General features: G+C 44.1%; 1 protein-coding gene across 3 annotated transcripts in view; it reads left to right on the top strand.

Moving 5' to 3' along the window:
- The first annotated feature begins 792 nt into the window (after window positions 1-792).
- The window catches only part of LRP8 (LDL receptor related protein 8), a 174,187-nt gene continuing 148,261 nt past the window's right edge, over window positions 793-26,718 (top strand). Inside the window, exons 1-2 of one of the 3 annotated variants that reach the window (XM_032118158.1) lie at window positions 793-943; window positions 1,805-1,924. In XM_032118158.1, the coding sequence (XP_031974049.1) occupies window positions 874-943; window positions 1,805-1,924 (190 nt within the window). In that variant the 5' untranslated portion in view covers window positions 793-873. Of the gene's footprint in view, window positions 944-1,804; window positions 1,925-9,899; window positions 9,943-26,718 lie in introns of those variants that run through there. The other 2 variants (XM_032118157.1, XM_032118159.1) reach the window with 2 other exon arrangements.

The raw sequence follows: 26,718 nt of genomic DNA, 5'->3' as shown, positions 1-26,718 counted from the left end.
AGTTACTCTTGAAAAGTATCTTCTCGTAATACGATTACTGGAATACTGTTAATCCTGACTGTATGAACAAGGCTGCGGTGCTAATCAAAGACGGTGAAGTGCTTTCTCATCAGCACCGTGCAAATGGAGTGATAAATAAGGCCCCTGATAGCTTGGAAAGCATTCGTTATTACTCATCAGACCGCATGTGCTTAGGCAGTACAAAGGGTAAGCGGTCCCTACGAAGGGAGGTGCCCACCTTGAGCATACTTGGTACTTGTTTCACTAATTTTAATACAATTAAGTGGAGATGACCACATCAGTATGGTCATAATGAAATCCCTCAGTGGGAGATCTGAAGTAATGAAGAGAGCACACAATTTGTGGCTCGAGGCCATTTAAAGGAGTCTGTGTGTTTAATTGGCTTAATAAAATTAAGATCATGAACGAGGCTGTCCAGGGTCCGCCGAGGCAGGCTCAGGACGTGAGGGCCCGACCCAGTGGTCCAGCAGGGCCCAGGCCCGCCTACCCCAGCGAGAGCTCCGGGGTGCCCAGCCCGGCCTGGGAGCGCGCGTCCGAGCGCGGCCGTGCCATCTGCGGGGCTTCCTTTCGGTGGCCGCGGGCTGCCGGAGGATGTGTCCCGCAGGTGTCCCTGCGGCTGCTGGCCCTCCGGCGCACCTCCGGGAGGCGGAATGCCAGCGGTGGCCGGGTTCTCCGGAGCCGAGCCGAGCGGGGCCCGCCCAGCGGGGCGCGTCACGGCGCGGCGGCGGCGCGGCGGGGCGGGGGCGGCGCCGGCCGCAGTCGGCACGGGGCGGGCAGCGAGCGGCGCGCCGGCTGCGCGCACCCCGCACACGGCGCGCTGCCACCGAGGGAGGGAGGGAGCGAGCGAGCACCATGTGCCGGCCAGCGCTCGCCCGGCTGCTGCTCCTCCAGCTGCTGCTGCTCAAACTGCATCTCGGCAAAGGTGGGTCCGGCGCGGCACGGCCGCTCTCCCTCAGCGCCGTGGTCCCCCGGCCTCAGCGCTGCCGGGGAGGGGGCGAGCGTCCTGCCGGCACGGGCACCCCGGGATGTGCGGCCGCGGGCGCCCGCTCGCCCCGGTGCCCTGCGCGGGGTTTGGGACCTGCGGAGGGCCGGGCACGCTCGGGGGTTGCGACCTGCGGGAGCTGGGCACGCTCTTCAGCGGGCGAATGAAGCCCAAGCGCTGGTGACAGGAGCTGCCACCTTTAATCCCTTTCAGAGGGGATTTGTGCCTCATCAGAGCAGCGCGGCACCGAGTCTGCAAAGCAGATTTGCTCCGTTCTCCCCCCGCCCTCAACTTTAGTTGAGTCGGGTCCCTTTTCCCGGGATGGCGCCGATGCCTGTTCCGCCCCGCGTCCCCAGGTGTCGGTGCGATTTGCCCCGGTAACGGATGCGCAGGAGGTCCCAGCATCGCTGCGCTTTATAATTTTTCTTTGTCTGTTGTATTTCGGGTTTAACCATCTTCTATTCCCAGGCTCCTCTTCCCTCCGCCTTTAAAACAATGCGGGGAAGCACGGGAATGGCCCCTTTTATCCCTGCACAAAGCAGCTTCGGGATCGCCGCCGTGCTCCCGCGGAGGCGCGTCTCCCCCAGCCCCTCACCGAGCCGCTGTGCCCCGGCGAGCCCATCCCCGCACCGAACCGCTGTGCCCTGGCGAGCCCAGCCGCAGCCACCACCCTCGGCCCGGCTGCGGCTCCCGGCGCCTTGCCCGGGTTGTCCGCGGGCGGCGAGGCGGCCCCGGGATGCCCCCGCTGCCCGGCCGTGGGAGCGCGCCCCGCTGACCCAGGCGCGGCCTCGTGTCTCGCAGGCGCCGTCAAGGAGTGCGAGGAGAACCAGTTCCAGTGCCGGAACGAGCGGTGCATCCCCGCCATCTGGAAATGCGACGAGGACGACGACTGCTCGGATAACAGCGACGAGGCGGATTGCCGTGAGTGTCCGTGCCCCGTAAGCGGGGCGGGGGGCCGGGAAGGGCGTGCTTCCCAGCTGCGCTGCGCCTCTTTTTTTATGAATGAATGAATGAAGTCGCGCCGTCCCCGGCCGCGGCGCCGATTGGCTGCCGGGAGCAGCAGATCCGTGACGCGGCGCCGCGGGGCAGCGGCTCCTCGCTGCCGGCTCGGCCGGGCCGCCCGGCCGGAGTACCCGGAGCGCGGCGCGGCAGCGCGAGTCCGGCGGCAGCCGGCACCTGGCAGCTCCCTGCCCTCTCCCTGCCAGTCCCCTCGCCTCCAGCAGTGTCTCTGCTCAGAGCGCCTAAAAGAAACAGTGCAGCTTGTGCCCCTGGGCAGATGTTAAACCCCGGAAGAGCCCGTGCTCAGGGCCAGTGACAGGTTCTTCTGTGGAACGTTACTTACTCGTAATCATCCTACAAGATGTGGGGTGGGTGTGAGTTTTATGTTTAAATATGTTTGCAGTCAGGGTGAGAAGGGAGATGAACATGTACCACTACTTGGCTTGGCAGTGTCAGCCATGTAACACTGATTCCTTCACAGTGTAAGGGGAGAGCAAGATCTATACTTTCAACCTTGAGAAGATGGCACTCTTTCCTTCTCCTGTGGTGTGGCCCTGGTGCATATCAATGGAAGCCCATAAACTCTGGGTAGTTTGTAGGGTTGTGCTGTTATAACTTGGCTGTTACTTTGCTTACAGCTTCTGACAGCCTGGGAGAATTTGTCTCAGCTGTGGAGTGTTAAGAAGCATCTGTAAAAGAAATTACAGAGTCTAAGTCTTGAAGAGAAGTATCTTTAATTTGGAGCTTAAAGTTGCTAATGTTGTAGCAAGTACCACATCTCTTGAATTATCTCTGTAGAATAATAGGTGTTGAATGTGCATCAGGTGAATGAACTCTTCAAACCTCAAAGGCACAGCAAATATATCAAGAAAAAGTCCAGTTAACAGCTTCACCTATAAGTCTGTTTCAGGTGATATTCGGAGTGAAATCTAAGTAGATTACTTTAAGGAGAGCTGGGATTCCCAAACTCTTAAATTATAACAAGATGTTCCCCGTGAACAAAACGTTAACACTTATTTCTGGTGCTGTTTTTATTCAGAGGACTTGATAGGCTTTATATATGCATAGTTTTATGATCCAGGGAGTTAGCAGCACTAGTTAATTGATATATAGATACGGCTTTTACAGGAATTATAATGGCAGTATTGAGAATCAACTTAGATTTGGAATGTGTCAAATTGCATAAGGCTCAGGGAAACCAGGGGTGACTGAGAACGACCTTGGACTCTTGTGTAGCCATAACTGAGTATGTTTTCTCAGAAGTGCCTGTGTTTCCTGAGAGAGACACTAATCTGTGGAAGCACTGGGAATCTCTGAGAAGGTACATAATGGTGTTTGTGAAGCCTTCTATTTAAAACCTCTGTGCGCTGTTGTACGGAGACTTGGTGAACTGCAGGTGACCTGTGGGCAGTGCTTTCGGAACTGCTTTTCAGAGGTTGGGATCATGGCTCGAGGAGCATCTTGAACAGATTCTGCACCCTGCATTCAACATTGAAGAGTAAGTTTGTGTCCTGAGCTCTTGCCCTGCATGAATGAGTGCGTCAGTATCTGGGCTGCTTTTTCATTTTCTCCTTTTCCTTGTGATCAACCCTCTGAGCATTGTGTCAGAAGAGAGAGTGTAGAACAACAGGCTGTTGAACATCATCTCAGTCTGAACTGTGCTGTGTTAGAATGCTTACTGCATCTGATTTAGGTTTATTTCAGAGGGTTTTTATAGTTGTTGGGTTTGGGGGTGGTGAAAATATGTTCCTCACTTTAATCTGAATTTGGCATTTATTATTGATTGGGGATCAGACTACAGAAATTGCTCATGGACTGTTAATTTAGTTCAAGCTTTGCAGTTGCTTCTTCAAGCAGGCTGAAAGATAAAAAATGCATTTGTCATTCATATTTTTCTCACTTAAATTGTTCTGAACACTGTTTTATTTTGAAAATGCATACTGCTTTTCAGCATATGGAATGTTTGGAGTTCTATTCACTGGGTGAAAAAATACATTCCATGTGTTTTTGCTTATAGATACCGCCTCTGTTATCACTGCTGTAATAAACAGATATGTATTTTAAAACTATTTTATGAACATATGCAGTGGAAGAAACTGTTCTGGAAAACTCAGCATGCCAGAGTGGTGATGGATAGGGAAATGAATATGCAGGTAGCCTGCTGGCAGTGAGTACTGATAAGGACCCTGATAACCTCTGTAATTACTTGATGATTCTTTTTCCCAGAGCTGATAATGTATTTGTAATAGCTCATTGCTGCTTATGTATATCCTCCCTTGTTGAAGAGACAGGAGGGTCTTTTTCTGTGTGAAGAATTGGTTTATCAAACCAATTCCTTATGGGAGATGGTCTAATACACTGGAAGATTTTGTAACCAAGAGGATCTTAAATAGTTCTTGAAGGAGTTGATTTTATTTTTTGGCAGGACTCTCTGGCTTCCTACTAGAAACTGTGTTTGCGCAAGACTGAATTTTTGTTTGTTTGTGTTCCCCCGTTGTGTTGTGTGTCCCATGTCTGTCCTCATTTCCTCCCCCCCGTCCTCCCTGTCCCCAAGATTTGCTGGCATAATGTTGGCTTTTGAAAGAGAGTTTTGGATTCTAAGGAGAATGTTTTCAGTAATCAAACTGTATTGCATCCTTGGCATTTGCTTCCCATTGAGTAATCCTTTTCTGTTGTGGCTGGTAGTTCAACTTACTTACCATAGGACCATGTGAGTTAATACAGCAAACATTAGACCTGAAGCATGAAAAAGTGATGATTTCCAGTCTTGGACAAATCAGATTGGTCAATACTAGTTTTTAAGGTGTATTAAGTTTATCCAGGACAGGGTTTCTCGGCTAGCAAAAGAATGGTAGCCAAGGAGCTTGCCAGGAAGGAGACAGTGCTCGTTTGTGTGTAGGCACGTGACTTGTGAAGTGTTAACAGGAGAGAAGGAGGAGACACTAATTTGTGTGCATTGTAGAAATATATAAAAATAAAGCAGTAAACAGATTGCTTAAATATGAAGATGCCTTTTGCTGTCATGTTTGCAGAAAGTTATACCATTTTGAGGAAGGGAAAATAAAATGGGAGTAGAGACGTTCCTTAAAATGTATCTACAAAAAGGAAACTAAACTCCTTAGAGAAAAACAGTGGAAGTTACATTGTTTGGATTGCTGGGGAAATAAAGGTGTAAACTCTAGAATAAGAAATCTTGGCTTGCTATTGCAGAGTTTAAACCTGTCTTAAAACCATTTGCTCTGCTCTATGCAGAAGTATTTGCTTGAGCTCAGTCCAGTCTGTGTAGGCCTGGAAAGACAAAATCGCGGTCACAACTTACAGCTTGCAGTGCCATGATCTGCACTAAATGTGGTCCATACAATGAGGACAGGGCTCCAGGACAGTTCTGAACATGATTTCTATAGATGCATTTTAGTCCTTCCCTGTGATGCGTTTTCCTCTTTCGAAACTCTGGAAAGGCAAGACTGACTCTTGTAACCTATTTCAGAAAATGCTTGCAGATGCACAGTCATCAAGACTTTTTTTGTAATGGTATAGCAGCAACTTTATAAAACATCAAAGCTACTTTTGTAGTGGGAAAAATGTCCATTTTCTGAGGCACAGTGTTTTACCAAAAGCACTGTTTGCTGAGGTACTCAGAATGTGGGATACTGACTTTTTTTCTATGTCTCCCTCAGGAAAGGTAGAGGCTGCAGAGCCAGGTCAGGCTAGGGATCCGTGCGCTGTGTGTCCAGGGCGCTGCTGCTGTGTGACACATCACCCAGAATGGAAAATCCTAGAGAGCTGCTTCAAGGGGGGAGTGGCTCTTGGAGGCTTTTCCCCCAGTTCTACAAGTTTCTTCCTGCTTGCCATTGTAGCCCGCAGAAAACAAGGAAGACCTTGCAAACTGCAGCCACACACAATATATTTGATGCAAAATAGGAGCTTTTACTTTGATAGTTATGTTTGATTTTATTTTTCTCATGTAAGTAGAGTTCACATTATCTTAACCCAGACCTGAATGTGGGTGGAGACTGCAAGACCTCTGCTTAAATGTTTCATTGTTGAATAAACACTAAATGTGGCAAAGAGTAGAGTTGCAAAAAGCAATCAGTAGCTTAGCCAGTTTCCTAAAATGAAACACAAGCTGTAAGATCACTTCAGCTTTGTAATACCTGCCTGCAGGGGGACACAGCCAAATGCAGAATTACTGTTTCTTGTTTAAAGCTCCATTTTCCACCTTTGCACTGGTATCCTTTCTGTGGTGTTGCTTGCTGGTGAGGACGGTTCATAGGGTCATTTTATAGAGAGAATCAAGGCTGCCTCAGGTATGAGATGCAGTCTGAAGGGAGTTACTGTTTTGAAAACTGTTCCCATGTGTCCAGAATGCAGGGTAAACATGTGGCATCAGCAAACCTCCCAGACCTCAGCCCTTGCCTGCCTTGTGGCCACAGGTGACTCTGTAGCTGAGACACATTTCCTTTGCAATTGGGAGGAAGCACTCCTGTTCTTCCACTGGCTTTGTAGAGAGAGTCTGCGGAGTTTGACTCCTGCTGCCTGTGTTTTGAAAGCCCAGGAGAGAGCCTTGTGGTCACTATGCTTTTCAGTTTAGATTTCACTAGAGCTGGAATTTGGGAGTAAAAACATATTAAAAAAACCTGTTTGAAAACTAAATTCTGGATCCTGTGCAGAGTTAAGTATGGTCTGGGTGGCTTTGAAATGCAGGAGTGTAACAGTGTGCCACGCTTGCAGGTTTTGGGGCGTGACCAAGTGACACAGTAGGCACTGACAACTGCTACATGTATTCTATGACTTTTTGTCCTCTCTTATGCATTGCTCCAATTTTTCTTTATGTTCCATGTTGAGCCAGTATCCTGCATGCTGAGTGATTGCTGCCTGCCACTCTGGAGATGCCTGTGCCCGTCACCACGTGGAGTTTTAGGTTTCCTTGACAAATGCATGGTCATATGCTCTTGATTATGTCAGTGATGTTTAATTGCATTGTGTGGCCAGCCTGCATGCTTATCCCAAAACTGGAAGCACTGGGAAGAGTGGTGTTGAGAGGCAGGGCTTGTTTGCTTGCTTGTGTGGCTGCCGCCTGCCTGTCTTAGTCTGTTCTGGGTTCATGTCCACCTTAGGCTCAAAACCAGTTTACTGATTTCTTGTGTTCCACAGTGAATGTTATTACTCATTTATCTTCATTTTTCATTTTACTGTTTTCTGCTCTGAAGAAGCTAACTTGCATGTTTTTGGGGGCTAGATTATCTTCCCTGTTATTGCAACCTGCTGCAACCTTTATGTAGAGAATCAAGTTTTAAGCACATGCCCTTTTCCATTTCCCTATTTCCTGGTGCATTTTCTTGAAGAGTTTTATCTATTAAGCAGTCTAGATGCAGACTGCTTTCCAGAAGGTGGTGATTTCTATCAGACTCCTCTTCGTGGTCTGGGAAACAAAGAGAACTGGAATGGGAGCACTGAAAAGGCAGAAGAGAGAACTGGGGTATGTGGGAGAGCCACTGGGGACATGATAGTTACAGAGGGAAGTGAACTTGGTTTTATGGAGTGCTGCTGTGCTATAGCAAGAAAGCACAAGGGTTGCTCTAGATAGAGTCACAGGAACAAGCTGTGAGCTGAAAAGTTTTCCTGAGGTCAAGGAGAATGGCAAGAGTGAATATAATTATTAAGTTCAAGATGGAAATTATGAAAGTTCAGTCAAAACCAGTATGACTTGGTTTTTTTATCAAAGAGCTCAGAGCTGTCATTTCAGAGGATACAAACGTATTCTATGTTTTGAGCCAAAGTAGGTAAACTTCATCCAGATCATTTTAATGTATAAAGATAAAACAAAGAAGCTGTGGCTGCCCCATCCCTGGCAGTGTTCAGTGCCAGGCTGGATGGGGCTCTGAGCAACCTGGTCTAATGAAAGGTCCTTAACAGGGGGTTTGGAACAAATGGTCTTTAAAGTTCCTTCCAACCCAAACCATTCTGTGATTCTATGAAAAGTCAATGTAGACCAGTGCTCTTGTGTCTGCAGTGTTCTAGACCCAGGCTTAGCATAGGTTAGAGATGTGATTTCTGACTAGTTGATGTTAAGAGTGGAAGATAATTTAATATTAATCAGAAAATATTCAGAAGTTAATTCAAATTGCAATTATGAGACCAGAGAAACCAAGTGTAATGTGTGGGTGAATTTATCCAATACACCTACACTAAGAGATTGCCAGTGCTAGAAATAATTTTTCTTGACTCCATTGTCCACCTAAAGGACCATTAAACACTCTGTTACACCTGAAAATGTCTAACTACTATTGATTCCCTCAGCTGTTTCTAATACAGCAGACACCCAGCTATTGTTTCTGCTGGCTTTTTCAATGTCATCAGCTCTTTTAATTCACTGACAAATCTACCATGTCTTTGGTGTGCCTCAGAGACTGATGTGTTAGGGATGTATTTGTGGTAGAATTGATTTGGTGTGAGGTTCTCCTGGTCCTTTTACTGGTGACTTTCTCTACATCTTTCCCATTTTCCTATGACTTTTCCCTAGTAATTTCAAAGATGGTCCCAAAGCATGTTGCTGTTCAGTTCTGCTTTTCTGTGTCACTACACATTTTTGTGTCTGCCTTAAAAGATGCTGTAAGATGTCAATTTTTCTTTCTTTTTTTTCCTTTGCCCAGGAAAACAAATCAGTGAGTTGAGTTTGGGTGATGGAGATGAAGATTTGGATTGCTGCTTGTTGTCTTATGCAGTAGCATGTCCTCGGCAGAAAAGGAGTCTGCCTGCTCTGGTGCGCTCTGCTCTCAGTACAGACAGCTGCTTCCAGCCAAAGGGAAATCCTCACTATTTTATGGTGCATGTGCGGGAAGTGTTGGAAAAGCTGAGTGCAGTTTTTCCAACTCCCTATTTTGCATTAAAAATTAATATTTAGATATCCACAAGGGAGGGGGAAAGGGTAAAAGGCCCTGTGATAAAATTAATGCAGATTTTCTGCTCTGTGAAAAATTCTGTCTGAAATGCAAGTGATAAAAACCTGATTAGACTTTAATAGTTACAATAATACTGTAAGCTAGTTGAAAAATAAAACTAAACTCTTCCAAACTGAAATAGTTTCAAGAGCCAGATTTTAACCTACAAGAAGCCAGAAGATTTTTAAAGCAGGGTTGTGAGCTCTGTCACTGATGGTCTTTCAGGGGGAGATATCCTTTTTCTTGCCATAGTAGTGATGCCCCGGTAGACTGTGCTTCTGTTGCTGGCAAAGACCATGACTTTTCTTCCCAGAGCTGAGGCAGATCTGGCAGACCTGTGCCTTTCTCCTCATGAGGAGGTGAAAAAATGGTGTTAGAGCTCTTCTGCACCAGAGTGACTCAGTTGTACAAGAGTCAGCAGCAGAGCCAAGAACAGAAGTGAGGCCTCCAACCTACCAGTCCAGTGCTCAACACACACAACTGCTCCTTGCTGAGGTACCTGTTGGACAAGTGGAAGGGTTTCACTTTTTCCTCCAGGTTTCCTGGTTATTTTCAGCCGAAGCTAAGGCCTGGCAGTCAATCTAACCTCACACTTAATGCCAAGAGCAAGTGTTAGAAACTAGGAGAGAACAGGATTTGTAGCTGGCTTAGAGCAAGGCTTACAAGCCTTTGGGCTGCAGCCATGTAAAGTGAGTTTTATTGCCAATTTTTTTCTTAGATGTTCTCTTTCTGATACTTCAATATTATTAAATGCATTATTAATATTTATTAAATGCTTGAGAGCATGTGTGGCACCATACCAGGACCAAAGCAGTGAGGGACTCAGTTTCCATGGCAGCAGGAGCACAGTCCTGTACTTGCAGAACCAGAAGGACTCTTTTTGGCAACTGCTCTCTGTGCTGTGATTACTTTTTCTTTTTAAAGATAGATATATAATTTAAAATCTAATTCATTAGTGCTGCAGAATCTTGTCCATGCTGACTGAGAATTTTGCCTGCTGTAAGTTTCTTTATCTTTTTTTGGAGTTCTAGCTTTGTTTCTGTAGCTTCTGTGGGTGTGATTTCTTTTACTTGCAAAATACTGAAAGGGGGTAAAAGAGTGTGTTTACAGTTCATGGTAATAGATGGAAATTTGAAATATTACATTGTTGTAGACTTCTTTCTCTTTACAGGTAGCCTATAGCATAGATTTATCAATTAAAATAATTGTTGAAGAAACTGGTGTGTACAACTGATAGTAAACTCTTAACTGTATTATGCCCCTCATTTAGATAACTGCTCCAGTTCCAGGTTTTAACTTTGTGTTTTATTTTAGCTGGCCTTGTTTCATACTTTTTTCATGCTTCTTTCCTTGACATATAATGTGTAGTATGATGTACACTTCGTGATACTTTGCTTTATTTCAAGGGGTGAATTAAAATTTTCTTTTGATCCCAAGTCTTTGTCCTGCTGTGCATTACCTAGTTGAGATCTTGTGTCTGTCTTTGCTTTCCATGTATAAACTTAATGTGATTAATTTCTTCGGTGGCTTTTCAGGCTTTTTCTATTTTTGTTGTTCTAGGTAAGGAAGGTTGTAGGCATCTTTCCAAATGTGTTGCATGGATTTCCTACAATAGATACCAGCTGCTTGGCTTGCTGTTTGAACAGTGATTGTATATCAGTAAACCTTGCTGGATTTGCTGGACGTGTTCCATTGAGATATGACGCTATTCTGTGAGATCCAGGGAGTAGTTAAGAGCATAAAAAATCATAAACAGCAGGAGTAGTGAATATATTTGCACTGTGAATAAGAATTTCGGGTGTAAACGTACAACTGTTCCTGGAGACTTTTCATCCTGAATCATGGTTGCGTCTATAGAGCTACTCATAAACAGAGAAATGGCCCAGTTTCTTTGATAGCAAATGTCAGTGCTGACTGATGCAGGCCAAGAAATACACCTCCTGCCTCTGTAACTCAGAGCTTCTATTCTTGTTTGTGTAGTTGTGTTACGCTCATTACACATTTGTCATCCCGTGGCTGCTTAGCAGTTCAGCTTTCTATGAATCTTCCCCATACAAATGGACTAAATATTATTTCAGGGATGTGAAAATCCATGCTTGGGGAAGTTACCCTCTGCCCAAGGCTGTAGAGTGATTCAGCAACTCATTGTGGACATTAGTGGCTCATGAAGAAAGTCCCCAGTTTCCTTTTTTTCTGGTTCATTATCACATTGTTTTACACAGATAATCATGTTCCTTGGATTAAACGACTGCTCAAGGACTTTGCCTTTGCCTTTGTCATATAAAGATTGTAAAATATTTAGGAAAGTCCCAGTGTTGAGATAACTCACTGTTTCAAAATTTTAGTGTGGGGTCAAGTGCAAGAAATGCTTCAAATGGCTCACTTGTATTTAGTATCTGAGACACAGAAAATACAGGTGTTTGAAGAGGAGCATAATATTTTTGTGTTTCAAAATGGACTTTGTTTTTGTACATTCCAACATATCCTGAAGCATAGCCTATGTACAGACAGGCATCACTGCAGCCACTTCTTCAGCTGGCCAGAAGTGCCTGTTGTGAGACTGCACGTGACAGACTTTTCTTTTGCTAAAGAGGCTCTTTCCATTCTGTGTATTTCTCTCCAAGCCTCCTTCACCTCCCACCCACACCTTGCTGTTATCTGAGCACGAACTACTGAAGTAATTTATCACTTGTGCACCCGTTCCTCCATAAATTATTTGTTATGTATCATTTTCTGGAAGAAACCAAGATAACTGAGGGAGTTTAATTTGCTATTGTTTATTTTATTGCTGCTACTCTTTTCCTTCTTCCTTCCTCGTGTAAAACAACAAAGATACAGTTTAGATTGTGCAACTCTGAAGTTTGCACAAGGTGGGCTCGGTACATGATCTAGGAGGGGTAACCTATAATGTGCACTGTTCTTTGGCAGGTGATAAATAAGGGGTTTCAAAGGGAGCCTCTGGACTAGTCTCTGCCAGGATCACATTGGTGTGTTGAAACTGCTTTACTTCAAGCTCTTTGCTGGGTGATTTCTGTTCCCCCTTTTCACAGGAGCTCTTTTAACACAGAAATCTGTCCTAATTTTTATAAAATAATGTGTTATGTGTGTTTGCCCAAGGTGCCAGTGCATGTTGATCCCTGAAGTTAAATTGGGATTAACGAGCTGCATTGACAGGTGCTGAAAAGAACTGTATCTGTCCAGTTCTTGACTGCAGGGTCTCTGACTGTGGCATGGCACTTCAAAGAGAGTGAGTGCAGAACAGGGGAGAAATCCTGGGGGCCCCTTTCTGGAGGGAAATGATAAATAATGGACTTAATTTTTCTCCTTGGTCGTGGACAAAGGTGTGCCTGAGCAATATGGAACCTTTCCCAAGTTTGCACACAGCATCTCATTGCCTTGCTCTTCCTTCCAGTCATTCCCCATGAGTTTGGCCATTAATTCTCATGTCCCTGTTTCAGAGTGCCTGTTCTCAACAGCAATGCACAAAGCCTTTGTTAACACCTTCCGTTGCTCAGGCATAGCCAGGGACTCTGCAAAGCTTGGCTGAGAGCAGCAGGCATTTCTTCACATTTGATTATGCACGCAATCATGTGAATATTGCAAGGCTCTATTTGTGCTAATGCTTGTAGAAAGGATTCATAATTCCTGCACAAATGCTGTACTTCAGCTGGCAAGAAGCTGCTAAGTTCACCCTGCCCAGATCTATTTAGTTAATTTACGGTATTTTTAAATTTTGAGACTGAAATGCAGGTTGAGGCTGCCAGGGTGACAAGTATTGGAGATTTCAGAGCTGATGTGGTGCTCCACATCTGCCAACTGTTGATTCCAGTTCAGGGCAGTTGTGCATCAGATTGTTGGGCACACAGTGAAGTGCATTGGCACACAACACCCCGGGAGATGCGTGTTCACAGAACAAAAGCCATCGCTGTCACTGAGCAGTTCTGATCCTCCGGCTTTCAAGGTCAGGACTGAGATATTCAGCACCATGGGAAATGCTGCATTCCTGCAGCAAGAGTCAGGGTAGTGCTGGGGATTACGAGTCCTTGTCTTACAGGGCTCTCATCCTGGCAGCTTCATCCCTGCCTGCTCAGCACACTGGAGGAGTGTTTCAAGAAAACCTGAAACCAAAATATCCTTTTAGGAGACTGTTTTCTTTCCTTCGTTCTCCAAGCAAGCTGGATAGCTGTCAGTGAGTTGTCCATAATAATAAGGGTTGAGCAGTGATCTTTGTTGCTTACTAGTTCCTTTTCTGAGCTGTGTTGTTCAGGCTTCATCATCATATCACAGGGTTAATTTTAGAATGCAAAAAAGATGCTTCTCTGACAGTGAAAACCACCGAGGGGGAGGAAGGCAGCCAAGTACAGGACCTAATTTTCCCCCTTCCCACAAAACTGTTTCTTTCTTCCTGTGGGGGAGTGCGAGTTTGAATGTGGCATTAGAAACATATTCAATGAGGGGTTTAGGGCAGAATCTTGCTGTGCTGTTTTTGAAAAGGGTTCTCTCCCTGCTACTTGTTTCTACTGAAGTCATATGGGATTAGGTTTCCTTGGAGGAAAAAACAAACCTGATGAGATCTAGAACAACAAACTGGAATTCCCTTAATTTAATTTATGGCCATTTTTGGTGACCATGGTGCACCTGAGAGCTGGTATCACCTTTTCTAGAGATGATTGGGGGTGAATTCCCTGTAGATGAAGTGTTTTGGTGCATCAGCTTGACCTTTTACATAGAAAAAGGGCATATGTAAATGTCACTTTTCTACAGTAATCAGTTGGGATTATCTGCCACTGTGTTGGGTTTTTTCCTCTGCTTTTATAATAGCAGAGATTTTTTCAGCAGTTTGACATGTAAGAATGATGGAGGTTTCACTCTCTTACGTTGGATAAATTCTCGTCAGTAGATGGGAAGGAGATGATTCATACCTATTAGGACTCTGTGTATGAGAGAGTTGTATTTCTTATTGGATATAAACTGGAAGATGGAGGATCTCATTTCACTCTGAACTGCTAGAATTCAAAATGTTAAACGATGAGTGTCTCGGGATTTGGGGGAGATATTTGCTGTGTGTTCCGCTCTAATTAATTGCGATGTTCGGTGGGGGTTCCTTACTTTAATCTGCGGACAGCACCATTCCCTGATGTTGAAAGTTGAAGAAAGAAAACATCTTGTCTGTGTGAGGGCTCAGCCTGATCTTGCTGCTGCACAAGTCTCTGAGGAAATGCTGATTGGTTATTTTAGATTGCTGACTAAAACTTGGCCCTGTAGCTTCAGAGCACAGACCTGACCCTCTCCCTGCTGGCGTAATTCTGTTGAGATTGACGTCTCTTAGCTGGAAAAGCTGCTGCTGTGGGCCCAGAAAGGCTGAAAGGAGATGGATTTATGTGGTCCATGAGGTCCTGCTGAGAGAAGAGCCCTGGCTGGCCTCACTGAGCACAGGGCTGTGCCCAGGTACGTGCCCATGTACATGCCCATGTACCCTGCCATGTGCTGGCCAGGGTTTCTCCACAGGGCCACCCTCACCAGCCAGGCAGAGCTTCACCTCGAGTACATTTTATCCCTGAGGTGAGCCTGTGGAATAATGGTAAGGGGAGCACTGTTGGAATATGCTGGATAAAACATGAGTTTTAAGTGATATTTCAAGGGATCTTTGTTCCTTCACAGTTACAGACACAACTGACGATAAGAAACCTTTCCAAACTCAAAATCAATGGCTTCAGGCCTGTGGCGTTCACAAAATGTTTTCTGCAGCAGTTTTCACCAGGGTATTACCCTGTCTTTCTTTCAGCTTCCAGAAGTGCATAGAGCATCATTGTAGAGCTACAAAACAAGTTCCAGCCTTGGACCACTGTTTTGTTCCAAGTGCGGATTAACTGCTCTCTAATTCTATTTTAGGGGTGAAAGTACACTTTCATTCCATTCCTGATCTCATGCATCCACCAGCTACAATGTTGTGTGAGGACTTGACATTGGCAAGCCATGAAAATAGAAGCCATCCATATGTTATTGACCATTCAGTCTGTATCCAGTACTTGTTTTGCCTCTGTTTCCTGGTGTCCTGCTGAAGGAAAGAGCAACCACAGGCATAGTTTAGTCTGTGATATCCCTAGTTTTATAATGATCTTGCTTGCAATTTGGGTATTTTAAAATTGCCCTCTTAGGCTGCTTAGTCTGCATTTACAGCTCTGCTCTTTGGTGGAAAGGGCCAAGCTCACTCCAGTGATGGATGTTGTGTTATTCTATAGCTAAAGCAAGTTCTTCCTGTGCTAAACTTCAGGTGTCTCTGCTTTCTGGAGCAGAAAGACCCAGAGCTCTCAGTGTGGTACAGCTGCAGTGTGTAGGTCTGAACTTTGACACAGGAAGTCTAGAAGTGCAGGAGATCACAAGGTTGACATGATATTTAAATCTTATTGAGAGCCTGCTTATGGCAGTAAAATCATCACTGTGGCTTTGACTTTGCCAGCGCCTCTGGTGTTCACCCTGCCTTGAACAGCACAGCAACTAAAAGTTCTCCAGGCTTGGCTTATAATTTTCAGTATTATCTGTCAGGGCAGGAACAGACCCAAGGAAAATTCCTCTGTCCCACAAAACAGAACCACTGCCTGGGTTGAGTATTCCCAATCAAAGCTCCTTGCCCTGCTGGACAATATTGTATCTTGCCTGAATGTGGCTTGGAAAGCCTCAATATTATTGCTTTAATCCACTTGCTTACGAAAAAACTTGAAGTTCATGTTCTGGTTTAGATATTGTGCAATATATGCAACTGACAAAAAAATAAGCAAAGCAAGAAAACCCCAACCCTGAGCCATTTGGAGAGGTGGTTTTGCCTGCTAAGCTGCAGGCTATTAGATTGCACAGCAGAACTCTTGGTGAGCTCAAAGTGAGTTTATTGTTGCTGTGTAGGTATTTAGTGAGTCAGTGTAAACCTCTTTAATTCTGTTACGTCAGTAATGCAACTTTCATCCTGCTTTTTCAGTACCCTTTCTCAGGTAACAGTAATAGGATTTGCCTGCAATATGTAGGTACTAAAACACTTCCAGGACATTAGATTTTTTGTTTGACTGCAAAAAATGAGCAAGAAGAATTGCCAAATGTGAGTAGGCACTCTTCATCTCTATCACTGCTGTGCACTTCTTTGTAAGTGTATGAACTTGATGGAGATTTGTTTTGATGAGCTTTTGCCAGGTTGGCCTTTTGTTCCAACAGCATTATGTCTGAGTGAGTGAGTCAAATAAACTGCCTTGGAGTTTTCCAGCATGCTGTCTCTCCTCCAGATGAAGAGCAGGTAATTGTGACTCAGTCCTGCCAAATCTATTCTATTACAAAGTATTTCTAGGCAGGTGACTGTAGAGTAAATCTGTACTGCTCCTGTAAGGATCTTTGCTCACAAAGGCTTCACACAGCCATTCCAGGGACAGTTTTCAGGGGGCACAGGCAGGCAAGAGCCAGGCCTGCTGAAGGGTCATTTGGGTGCTTTGGGCAGTTCTGTCCTCAGGTCTCCAAGTGCCTCCTGCGCAGAGAGCTTGTAGTGGCAGCCTGCTTGGTTGGGCTCCCACGCTGGAAGACAAAAGAAGCCTAAAGAGAAATAAAATACCACCAGGGCTGAGGATGAAACTCCTGTGCAAGGTCTGGTGAGGCAGCTGGAAACTCAGCCATTACTGAACTTTGTGGTTTTAATAAATAAGGCTTGTTGAGAAAATAGGCCCAATGCAGAGAAATCATAAAGGGCAGAATGAGGATGTGATGGGAAAGGCAGGCTGAGAGTTTTGACAGAACATGTCCCTGTTTCATCAGGCTCTGTGGTGGACTCTCCCCTCCTCACCCAAAGCAACTGTGCAAACTCAACCTCAAATGTCATCAGAGGAAGCACTTATCTGGCAATGTTTGTGCTCGGGCCTGCTTGTTCTGTAGCCTCAAACTGCTGACAATGATGGTGAGGGTGTTTTCTGTACCACACAGACCTCACTGGCTCCTCACTCCCTCCCAGCCTCACACGGTGCTGGTTTGATCCCAGCTGTGCCACTGTAAAGGTGAGGGGCTTTTCCCACCTCAGGGCTGAGTCTGATGGGCTGATGGCACACTTACTGGAATTTGCCAAGCAGCAGATGCCCAGCAGCAAAGCAGGACACCTTTGCATTGATTTATTGTTGCTATTTTCCATGTAATTGACTTTGCATGCAGAAAACTATTGCTGTCAATGCAGAGAAATGGAAGGGTACAACTGCATATCAGGAAGGTATTTTTCTGCTGCAGTGAGTAGAAATAGGAAAGTAAAAATGCCTACTCTACCTATCTGATTGTTAGTGGGGAAGATAGGCCCCAAAAGTAATTCTAAGGTTATCCTGTAAATGCCCTACTTCTAAAAATGAAAACAAGAAGTCTCATTATAGCCATCGAGGGTATGCATCGAGAGCAGGGTACCTAGGTGTATTAAAATGTGCCTGATCTGGCAGGAGCAGGGACCCGGTATAAAATCCCTTTCTAAGTTTTGATTGACAGCCTCCTTCAGCTCTCATTTTCCCAATTTGCCCACTTGTGAGATGGGGAAGTGGTCTGTCTTTATTTTTGTAGAATAGTGCAGTTGATAAATGGTCAAAAGAGTGGAAGAGGAGCTTGGTATTGCTGTTTAGTTAAATGTGTGTGCTTGCAAACAAAATCAGCAAGTTGGCATTTGGTCAAGAGAAGCAGCTTTCAAGTTTAGAGGGACGGACTTCTGAATCCAGTAAGAATATTGAATGCAACCCAGATGGCGTCCTGGAGGGAAGTTCTGTGGCATCAATTAGCTTGTAGGTGACCATGCTTCTAGCCAACTGTGAGTTATTTGGCAGCTTGCCACTTGACTGCTAGTGAAAATTCAAGAGCAATGAGATGAAATAGAGTTCCTGAGAGACAAAGAGAAAGATGTCTTCATTTGAGAAAGGAGATTTGTGTATACTGTTTCGTAAATGATTTAAGGTGTCTGCTTTTTGTACAGCCACATATCTCCACCTCGCTTATATATGTTTCTTTGCTGAATTTGTGTATGTAACCCCATTTAAAACTTCTCTCAAATTTCACATGTAATTTCTTCTCATGAAGGAATCTGCAAATTAAAGGGCCACCAGTAGTTGGACCAGTGCCCACCAATGCCCTTGTAACTACCAGAAGGTGAGCTTAATTTAACATTTCCCTCTAGAAATTATGTTCTTACCTAGATTTTAGGACTTCTATATATCTGCTAAGACTAAATGAGGTTGTTGTATGCTGGACTCAAAAAGAACTGCCAAATCCTGAAGAACTGGCTGCATTGTAATAGATTGTAGTAGCACAGTTTCAGATCATCCCACTGAGGACTGAGTCTAAGGAGCAGTGAGATTAAACACTCATATGGGACAGATGTGATTATCTGATATTAGAATTAGCTGGGACGAGTTTTTGTTGACTTCAAGTTTGTGCATCAGTAACAGAAATACTTCTGCATGGCTTTTCTTTTTAAAAAAAAGTTAATTTAAAAGGGACTTAAAATTATCTCTGTGTCTCAGGTGCCAACATTTCAGATGTCTTTTGCATCTGTTCAGTGAGGGATAATTAGGTTTGTAGAGCAGATGTTGTGGAAGCCTGCACTGCAGCATGCCTGGCTGTTTCTGGCCACAAAGATTTACTCCTGGGTGCACTTGCTTTCTTTTTATGTAGGAGAATGGCAAATTCCCAGTCTTCTGTATGCAGTAAGAACTTCAAGATCTCATACCAGATTTAAGCAGTAAATGCTTCACTAATAGCTTTAGAAATGAATGGTTTTACTTTCAAGAATTTATTTCAGCTGCTTAGGTACTGAGTTTTTACTCTGCACGGAAATGTGTTGTGGCTTTTTCGAAAAGAGCAGAGGTGTTTGCAAGGAAGCACTGATGGTGAGACTTTTCACTCTGTTCTCCTGAGACAACAATTTGAACAAAAAAAGTCTTCATGGAAAACAGAATGATACCATTATCCCAGAATTGCATTCTGTTGTGTACTACCTTGTGCTGTGCTGCTTGCTGAAGGGAGAAAAGGGATTTTATAACTAGCCAGATAGGAACAAGCCTATGAACAGTAAGTGTGGATATATGCTGAGAGTGACCTAGGAGTGGCTTTATACAGTACAAAATGCTCATCCTGACACTTTTTGATCTGGGGATGTGGTTTTGCTCAGTTTTACCACATCACACAAGGTTGTGTGCTTCTCCCAGTGCAGCTATCAATGAAAAAACCAATATTTTGATTTTGAAAAGCATTACATGTAAAAAGCTATTAAATGGAGGTTGCCTTTTTCATCAAAAAGTTACATCTGACTTTTTAATGACCTGACAATAGTATATGCAGATGTGCTTTCCTTCATCATTTCATCAGGCGTGCCTGTTTGTCACAGACAAGGGCTTAGGGAGCTGATCTTCTGCCTTGCAAAGGCCACGCATTCGCTTTCATTCCAGGGGGTGTCGAGGCTTTTTCAAAAATGACTTTGCTGGGTCATTCCTCCTGGCTTTACTCCTATACAGCACACGGGTTTGTTTTGACAGCTTCAGAAAGACGTGGTATGAGAAACAACAGCTTCAAGGAAGGACCTGGAGACACAGCACTAACAAAATAAAAGCTTTCAAATCTTCACAGGAATTCATGTATGTGGAAAAATACTACACGCTCAAAGCAATACAGTGGGAGTTGTTTTGGGGTATGCTTTCAACTGAGAATCAGAAATGGGCACGACTTTCATGTTTCTGTCTTGCTGGTGCCGACTCAGGTCAGTTATGTTCCAATTTGGAGCAAACTCATCTCCAGTTTGAAGTTACTGGAAGTGTCGGGTATTTCCTCGATCTGGTTCTTGCTTTCTTAGTGACTACTGAAGGAAGAAGATGGGCAAGCACTCCCAGGCATTTTACAAGGAAAGCCAAAGCATAAAGTTATTTTTAGATCTGATTCTTTAAAATGCCTGCTGAAAGAGCTTTCTCTCTCTGCTTTGCATAAGAATGAACCTGGCAATCAGATCCTTATATAAATAAAACCTGAAGCTCACTCAATCAATATTTTATTCCTCTCTTAGCACATATAGAATAAAATCACAGAAGAGCTAGTTAGTTTTCACAATTAATGCTGATCTTGCAAAAACAGTCACGATTTTAAGAGTCACCTGAAATCTAAATCTCTACAAAGTCCTGGTTGGAGAATTTTTTTTCTTTCTCCAGAGGTTGTATTGTCATGGCACTCTTCTGCTCTGAGGATTTTATTTTTCATACCACTTTTGGCAGAATCAGGTTTGAGAGCTGCATGTTTCTCCTCTTTAAATACTGCAATAATTTGGAAGTCATCCTGACAACTGAGTCATCTGAGTAACTTTCCTCTCATCTTCCAAGGAGGGTGAATCCTCCTTGTGCCTGCTGCACAGGAACATTCAATTACTTCCTCTCATTTACTTTCAGTAGTTACTGCAGTTATCTCTCAGCTGCTGAGAGAGAGGAGAGAAGCAAATAAATATGGCAGAGGGTTGCTATGAATATACAGTTTCTGTTGCTGGCAAAGCTCAAAGTCTGTTTCAGTTTTCACTTGATCTTTCCAAAGAATCCCTCCAAAAGGTTCTATTATCTAGTCAGGGCTGTGTTCCAAGGATACTGGATGAACTGTTGGAACCCAAAGTGCTCCAGACCTTCCTGAATGCAACAGCAGCTCTGCAAGGCGGAGTGAGAGCAGTGCCCTGTTCCTCCTGCGGGCAACAGCAGGGAGATCTTGCAAGGGGCACTGTAATATCTTAGTACCTGCTGGGACAGTTTATTTTCTTTTGGTCTCACAAAGCTGTAAAGGACTTAAAATTTGGAAACTCAGCTGTTGATCATCAGCACCAAGAGCTGAACTTTGAATCTGATGCAGCCAAAGGTGTCTGAGGCTAATACACATTTTATATTGGGATGTTTCCAGATAGAAGATCATTAATCTTCAGAGCAGAATAGACCTTGGTTTAACCTCTGGGCCCTCTACAGTGTCTCTTGTGGTGCTCTGTTATTGGTCAGTATAAAAAGTCTAATTTAATCCTCAGTACGAATTTGAACTTCTGTGACTTTCACATTTCAAAGTCATCTCTGCTCTCCTCTGGGATCCTCTGGTGTGGGTTTATGCAGGAGCTGGGAGGACATTAGTTTTTCCATTAACATGTGGCAATTGCTCATGCTCCTCTCTCTCTTCCCCCCAAGGTTTTTGGCAAGGTACTGCATTCCTATCAAGTCACTGCTCTTGGGCTCATGACTTTCCTAATCTCATGGGACATTTTAAATTTGGCTTTTCCTCATGGTGGTTACTACTTGGTGGTTTTGTTGAATATTTGATCTGAATTTCTTTAAAATGCTTTCCATATTTTGTAGGAATGACAAAAGGAGACTTTCCTCTTACCCTCTGGTCTAGTGGTGACTCAGCAGCTGCCTGGAATTCAGGTCAAGTGGCCCAGGGTGATTGGTGCTGGTAGTCCCAGGTATAGAGACCAGAAGATAAAGTGTGGCCCAAAGAGGGACATCTGTGTTCCTGTTCCCTGTTCAGTCCTTATATTTAGGATCATCTGGCCATCTTTGCCTTTATGTCTGTAGACAGTGTGGTGACAGAATCTCTGCTACAGACTTGATCTGGCAGCACCAAAACTAGAGGGGAAATGTGGTTTGTTTTCTTTGCCTTTGAAATCCTCCTGCAGAAAGGGAGCAGGACATGGGGGCAGAGCTTGCAAAAGAAAAAGCCATTGGGTGAGTTCAGCCTCTGACCACTTCCTTCCCAAGTAGGAGTGACACTTTTTGGTGATTGCTTATATTGACTAGCGATAAAGCAGTATTTTAAGTGCAAAATATTTCACAGGCAGTTTTCAAACCAGAGCTATCTAGCTATACCTTTTGGGTGTTTGATAAAGTCTTCAATAGGATCTCCATCTTTCCAGTCCAAGTCGTCACAGCAAGGTTTTAGGATTTCTAACTTTTCTCCTCCATTTGACTTTAGTATTACACAAATCTTTGGTCTGGTGCCGCATCTGACTACCTTCCATTTAGTACTCTTCTGAGATGAGAACCTGAAAAGCACAACCAATCCATGACACTAACGCCACTAATTGCGACTAATGAGTGTGTTTTAAACCATTCTCACAAGTGAATCCAGACTCAGCCTAACAGTGTTTCAGGTTTGTGCTTGAAGCTATAGATACTCTGATTGGGCTGTCAGTGCATCTCTGACCACCAGCAAACAGGATCTGTGCACAGAATTTGCTTTCCTTCAGTGAGGATGCTAATTCAGAGCTCTCTCACACAAGCTGTCATCTTCTGAATCTATTAATAAAGTCCCTATAAAGATGATAGTCTTTGAGATCTATGCTTAATTTTCCAACTTGATTGAAATTAATCAGCTGGTTTGATTAGTAGATATTAACAAGAGGTCTGACAGAAAAGCAAGGTAATCATCATGACTTTAAGATGACAATCTACAAACAGACTTGACTTAACTGGAGTTCCAGCTCTGACTCTGCCAGGAGCAGGGCTAAGTTACAAATATGTGATAGTGCTGAGTTCTACTGTGAACTGATGGATCCTGGCTCCATGTGAATGCCATACAGGAAAGATACTTCCAAAACAGGAGACCTATCAATGCTCACAGCTCCAGAATAATGAAAAGTTGGACCTGCTTCATAGGTGCAGTTGGCTGTACTCTTTCAGTTTAAAACCATTTCTCCTTGTCCTATCACTACAGGCCCTGATAAAAAGTCTCTCTACATCTTTGTTGTAAGCCCTGTTATATATTGAAAGGCTGCAATAAGGTCTCCTGCAGGAGCCTTTTCTTCTCCAGGAATCTGAAGGACGAGTCTGTGTCTCCTGCAGTAAAAGGACCCTTGGATTCTGTGATATGGGGAATACCTATTCAGCAAGGCAAAAGGGAGAAAAATGCGAGGATGGTAGAATTCCAGTAAGTAAATTCCAGAGGATCCAAAGCAGTAAGAATGTACAAGTCCAGTCTGCTCATTGAACAGAAATTCCAGTTGTATTTGAATCTGAGAGGGAGGCCCTGGCAGCTAAAGGCTGTGGGCCTTAATTTAGTTTGGAGCAAAGGCCGGCTAGAGAGCAGTTGTTTGGAAGCTTGGGGCTGTGCCTGCCTGCTGCCAGGCTCTGTCTGAGGGGCTGCTCACTCTGTGCTGGGGGATTTTCTGGTGTCTGTCAGTGCTGAGAAGTGTTCATTAAAGGAGATGATGCTGGTGTCAGACATCCACATGCAGGGTTGTCACATTCTGGTTTTTCTGCAAAGATGAGTTCTTTTATTGACTTCTTGCTGAAGATTGGCACGCGTTTCCTGAGGAAAATCTGGACATCCTGCCCTAAAAATAGCTGAAGACAACTGGCTTCTGAGGAGTTTGCAGTCAGTCTGTGGCCTTAGAGGAAACAAATCTGTTCGTGAGCTTCTGGTGAGCCAATCTAATATGTGACTCTGTCCAGTGTTGTACATGTTCTCTTAGCCCAAAGCTAATTCCCCAAATCACCCCAAGTGCAACCTCTCTCAAATTCAGGTAGGATTTAGGAGGTCATTGTGTGACTGTAGCCTTGTGCTGGCTATGACTACTCCAGGTACAATGAAACAGTGGTATTTAGGATATGCAATCCATAGTAGCCCATGGCTTGGTGTGAGCTGTCAGGCAGTTGAAGCTCTGCTGGACTGGGCTCTTCACAAAATTGTGATGTGTCCATGTAATCAATGAGAAAAATCAACAGGAGCCAGTGTATGTACACAAGTGGACAGGACTGATGGCTGTGTAACTCACTGGCCTGGGACAGGTCTGCATATCAGGGAAGGTGATAAGCAGCAGTACGGCAGTGAGATGTAGAGGTGTAAATCATTTGCTATGTCTCTGTCTACTGACTTTTGGGAAAAGTGTGACTCCAGTCAAATGGGAATGGCTGTGACATGATGGTAGAGCTCTCAGTGAATTGAGGTGAGGTGTCTGTGCTTCACTGCTTTTCAGAAATTGGTCTGTCCTTGGCTTCAGCTGTATTTTTATGTGACATTGGACAAATGGCTTAACCTCTCTGGGCATTGTTGCTTAAAATGGAAATGTCAATATTTTTGCCAACCTTTGTGAGCTATCACTGGATTAATGGATAAAAATTGCTGCATAAAGAGTGAGTATCATGTATGATGTATTTAATCTTGTTTACTTGCAGCTGGGCTACCTTGAACTGTCACAACTGCCAAAAGTGTGCAAGGGGACCTACCATATTTGTGTGAGCCAAGATACCTCCAAAACTAACTTCACCTATAAAGCCTTCAGATTGGTTCATATTTTAAATAGGGTTTATTTAGTGTTTGTAGCGCAGAACTTCACTTTCTCTAATGGGCTCTCTGAGCTCCACACTTTGAAAAATTGCTTACGAAGATGACAGCATATAGACACTGACAACCTCCAGGACCAAACCTGGGTAGGCAGAAGAAAAGAAAATACATCGTGATACTTCCAGATAACACATCCACTTTATTTTTTTAATTCCTTGGATCCTTAGCCTCCTATTTTTAAGCAAACTATTCCTGTGCATTGCCGTTTTAATGACAATATATAAAATGACAGTAAGTATAGTATCTTAACTGTTTGTACTGAGAAAAAGAGTCTAGATACAAAAAGTTACATCTCTCTCAATGCTTAGAATTATCAGTCCACACTGAGCCTTGTCCACTGAACTGGCTTGTCCCTAAGGCTTGTCCCAAACCCTGTTTTTCTGGTATGTAACTATTGCTTTTCTGTTGGGGAATCATCATCCCATCCTCCTCTTTACAGCTGTGCTGCTTCAATCCCTGAGCTGATGTTCAGCCTTCGGATAGTTATGAAAGTGGTAAGTTTTGCTGCCAGGCTGTCACATGTCTGTGGATTTTGTGTTGACATGGTTGTTTGCTGTGCTATACAGACACATCCTCCTGGATCACAGTCACTATTCCAGAGTGATTTGGAAATCTTGCAGCATTGTTCTTAGGGACAGTTACCCTGGAGAGACAAAGCCATTCCCAGCCAAAACAGCCAATGGAAATAAGGGGCCAGTGGGAGAGCATAAACTGGGGCAACACATGTGGAAAATCTGGCTTGTCCAGTGCCACTTGGTGTTTCTGTATTGGACCAGGGCATCCTGGGGTTTGGCACTCTACAAACACAGCAAAGACCTGGCTCTGCGAGTTTTAATTCTCTGCTAGATGCTGACAGCTGGGGAGAAGCACAAAGACAGTCTCTTGTAGGAGTAGGGTACAATAAGGGCAGAACAAATGTCTGTGAGTATCAGTCCATCTCCTTGTCGGGTGTGACCTTTGCTATTTTTTCTTCAGGTCTCTTGGATGTGTTGGTAGAATCGTGTTTTCTTTCTCACTGCTGGAAAAACTTCACGTGGCAAATGTGGTGTGACTCAAGCTGTGACGGGCAACAACTGCCTGAGATGGTAGCTAAAAACCTTGTTGGGATTTGTTTAGGACTCAGAGAAGAACAACAGGGAAGGTTTAGGGCAGGAAAGAATCAGTAGCCAGCAGTGTTGTCATAGGCCAAGTACTGTCATCACAAACCCCTGGCACTCAGCTGGGAGGAGGACGTTGGGGTGTTCATTTTGATTCCTTAAGCTACAATGGCTGTCTGCTTTTGTTAGCAGGCTTCCCTGTTATCCCACAATCCCGTCAGACACTTGAATTTGTCTGCATTTCTGCCTACCTGGTGGGGGGTGTTGGGAGGCTTCTTGTTTCAGAGGCACTTGTGGTCTTTGAATTCAACTTTTTACCCTAATGTGACAAAAAGGAGGCACAAGGCCAGAAATAGCATGCTGTGCTGTTTATTGCTTGATTTATTTGTGGCCATGTCTGTCACACAGATGCCAGTATGTTTTATCTTCATTTACAATAACCCAAAATGTTTCACCTGGACTGACACAGGGTCCTAGACCAGATAGGGAGGTTCCATAGGGAGGTTTTTCTTAGCGTGTAGCTTGTTGCTGTGATTTTTCTTTTTTAACCCCTGCTTCTCTGTCCGACCTTAAGTTCACTTGTAAAGCTGTGCATGTTTTCCATGCACGGTTTGGATAATTAAAAATAGCTGCTCGCGGCGCTTGGCTTCTGTGCAGTCTTTTATCAATAGTGCCTCTGAGCATACCTTGTGTTTGGATGAGTGGTTTTAAATAGAGTGGTGAGAACTGCAGGGAAGACAAATCAAACAGGCCTCTTTCACAGCGAGCTTTTTTTACTTTGAAATGCCTAGAAATTATTTTTAAACTGAAAACAAAACATACTGATATAATGAATTCTTGATAACCTTGCTTTCTAATCATGAACAATTTTTCTTACTGGTGGAAAAGTTCACAGGTCTGATGCGTGGCCCATCCACATTATTCTGTTCTGTTGCTCTCAAAAATCAGATTTGTTACGTGGTGTGCAACAGGCCAATAATTACACACTAGAGAGACATTGATTATTTATTTCAGAGCTGCACAAACCCGGGTGCTCGGTGGTATTCCACAAATCAAGCACACCAACTATCAAAACTTTTACTATTTATACATTTCAGCAAACAAAGGAATTAGTGTTCATTGGCTACAAGTGACACAGTTCTTTTATTAATTAAATTCTATCTTCTATTGGTTAATAATTCTCTCGCTTCTCATGCTAATTAGGCCGCATGCTCAGTCTCTCTCTCCTTTTGAGTCACTGGATTTCTTGGGTCAGTGGTCATGATCTGCCCCTGCCAGAATTATTTTTTACCCAGTTGGAGCTGATTTCAGCACAAGTGCTGAGTTTGCTTTA

The sequence above is a fragment of the Corvus moneduloides genome, chromosome 9, assembly GCF_009650955.1.
Source record: "Corvus moneduloides isolate bCorMon1 chromosome 9, bCorMon1.pri, whole genome shotgun sequence".
Classification (NCBI taxonomy): Eukaryota; Metazoa; Chordata; class Aves; order Passeriformes; family Corvidae; genus Corvus; species Corvus moneduloides.
This window is presented reverse-complemented; position numbering and strand designations above follow the sequence as displayed.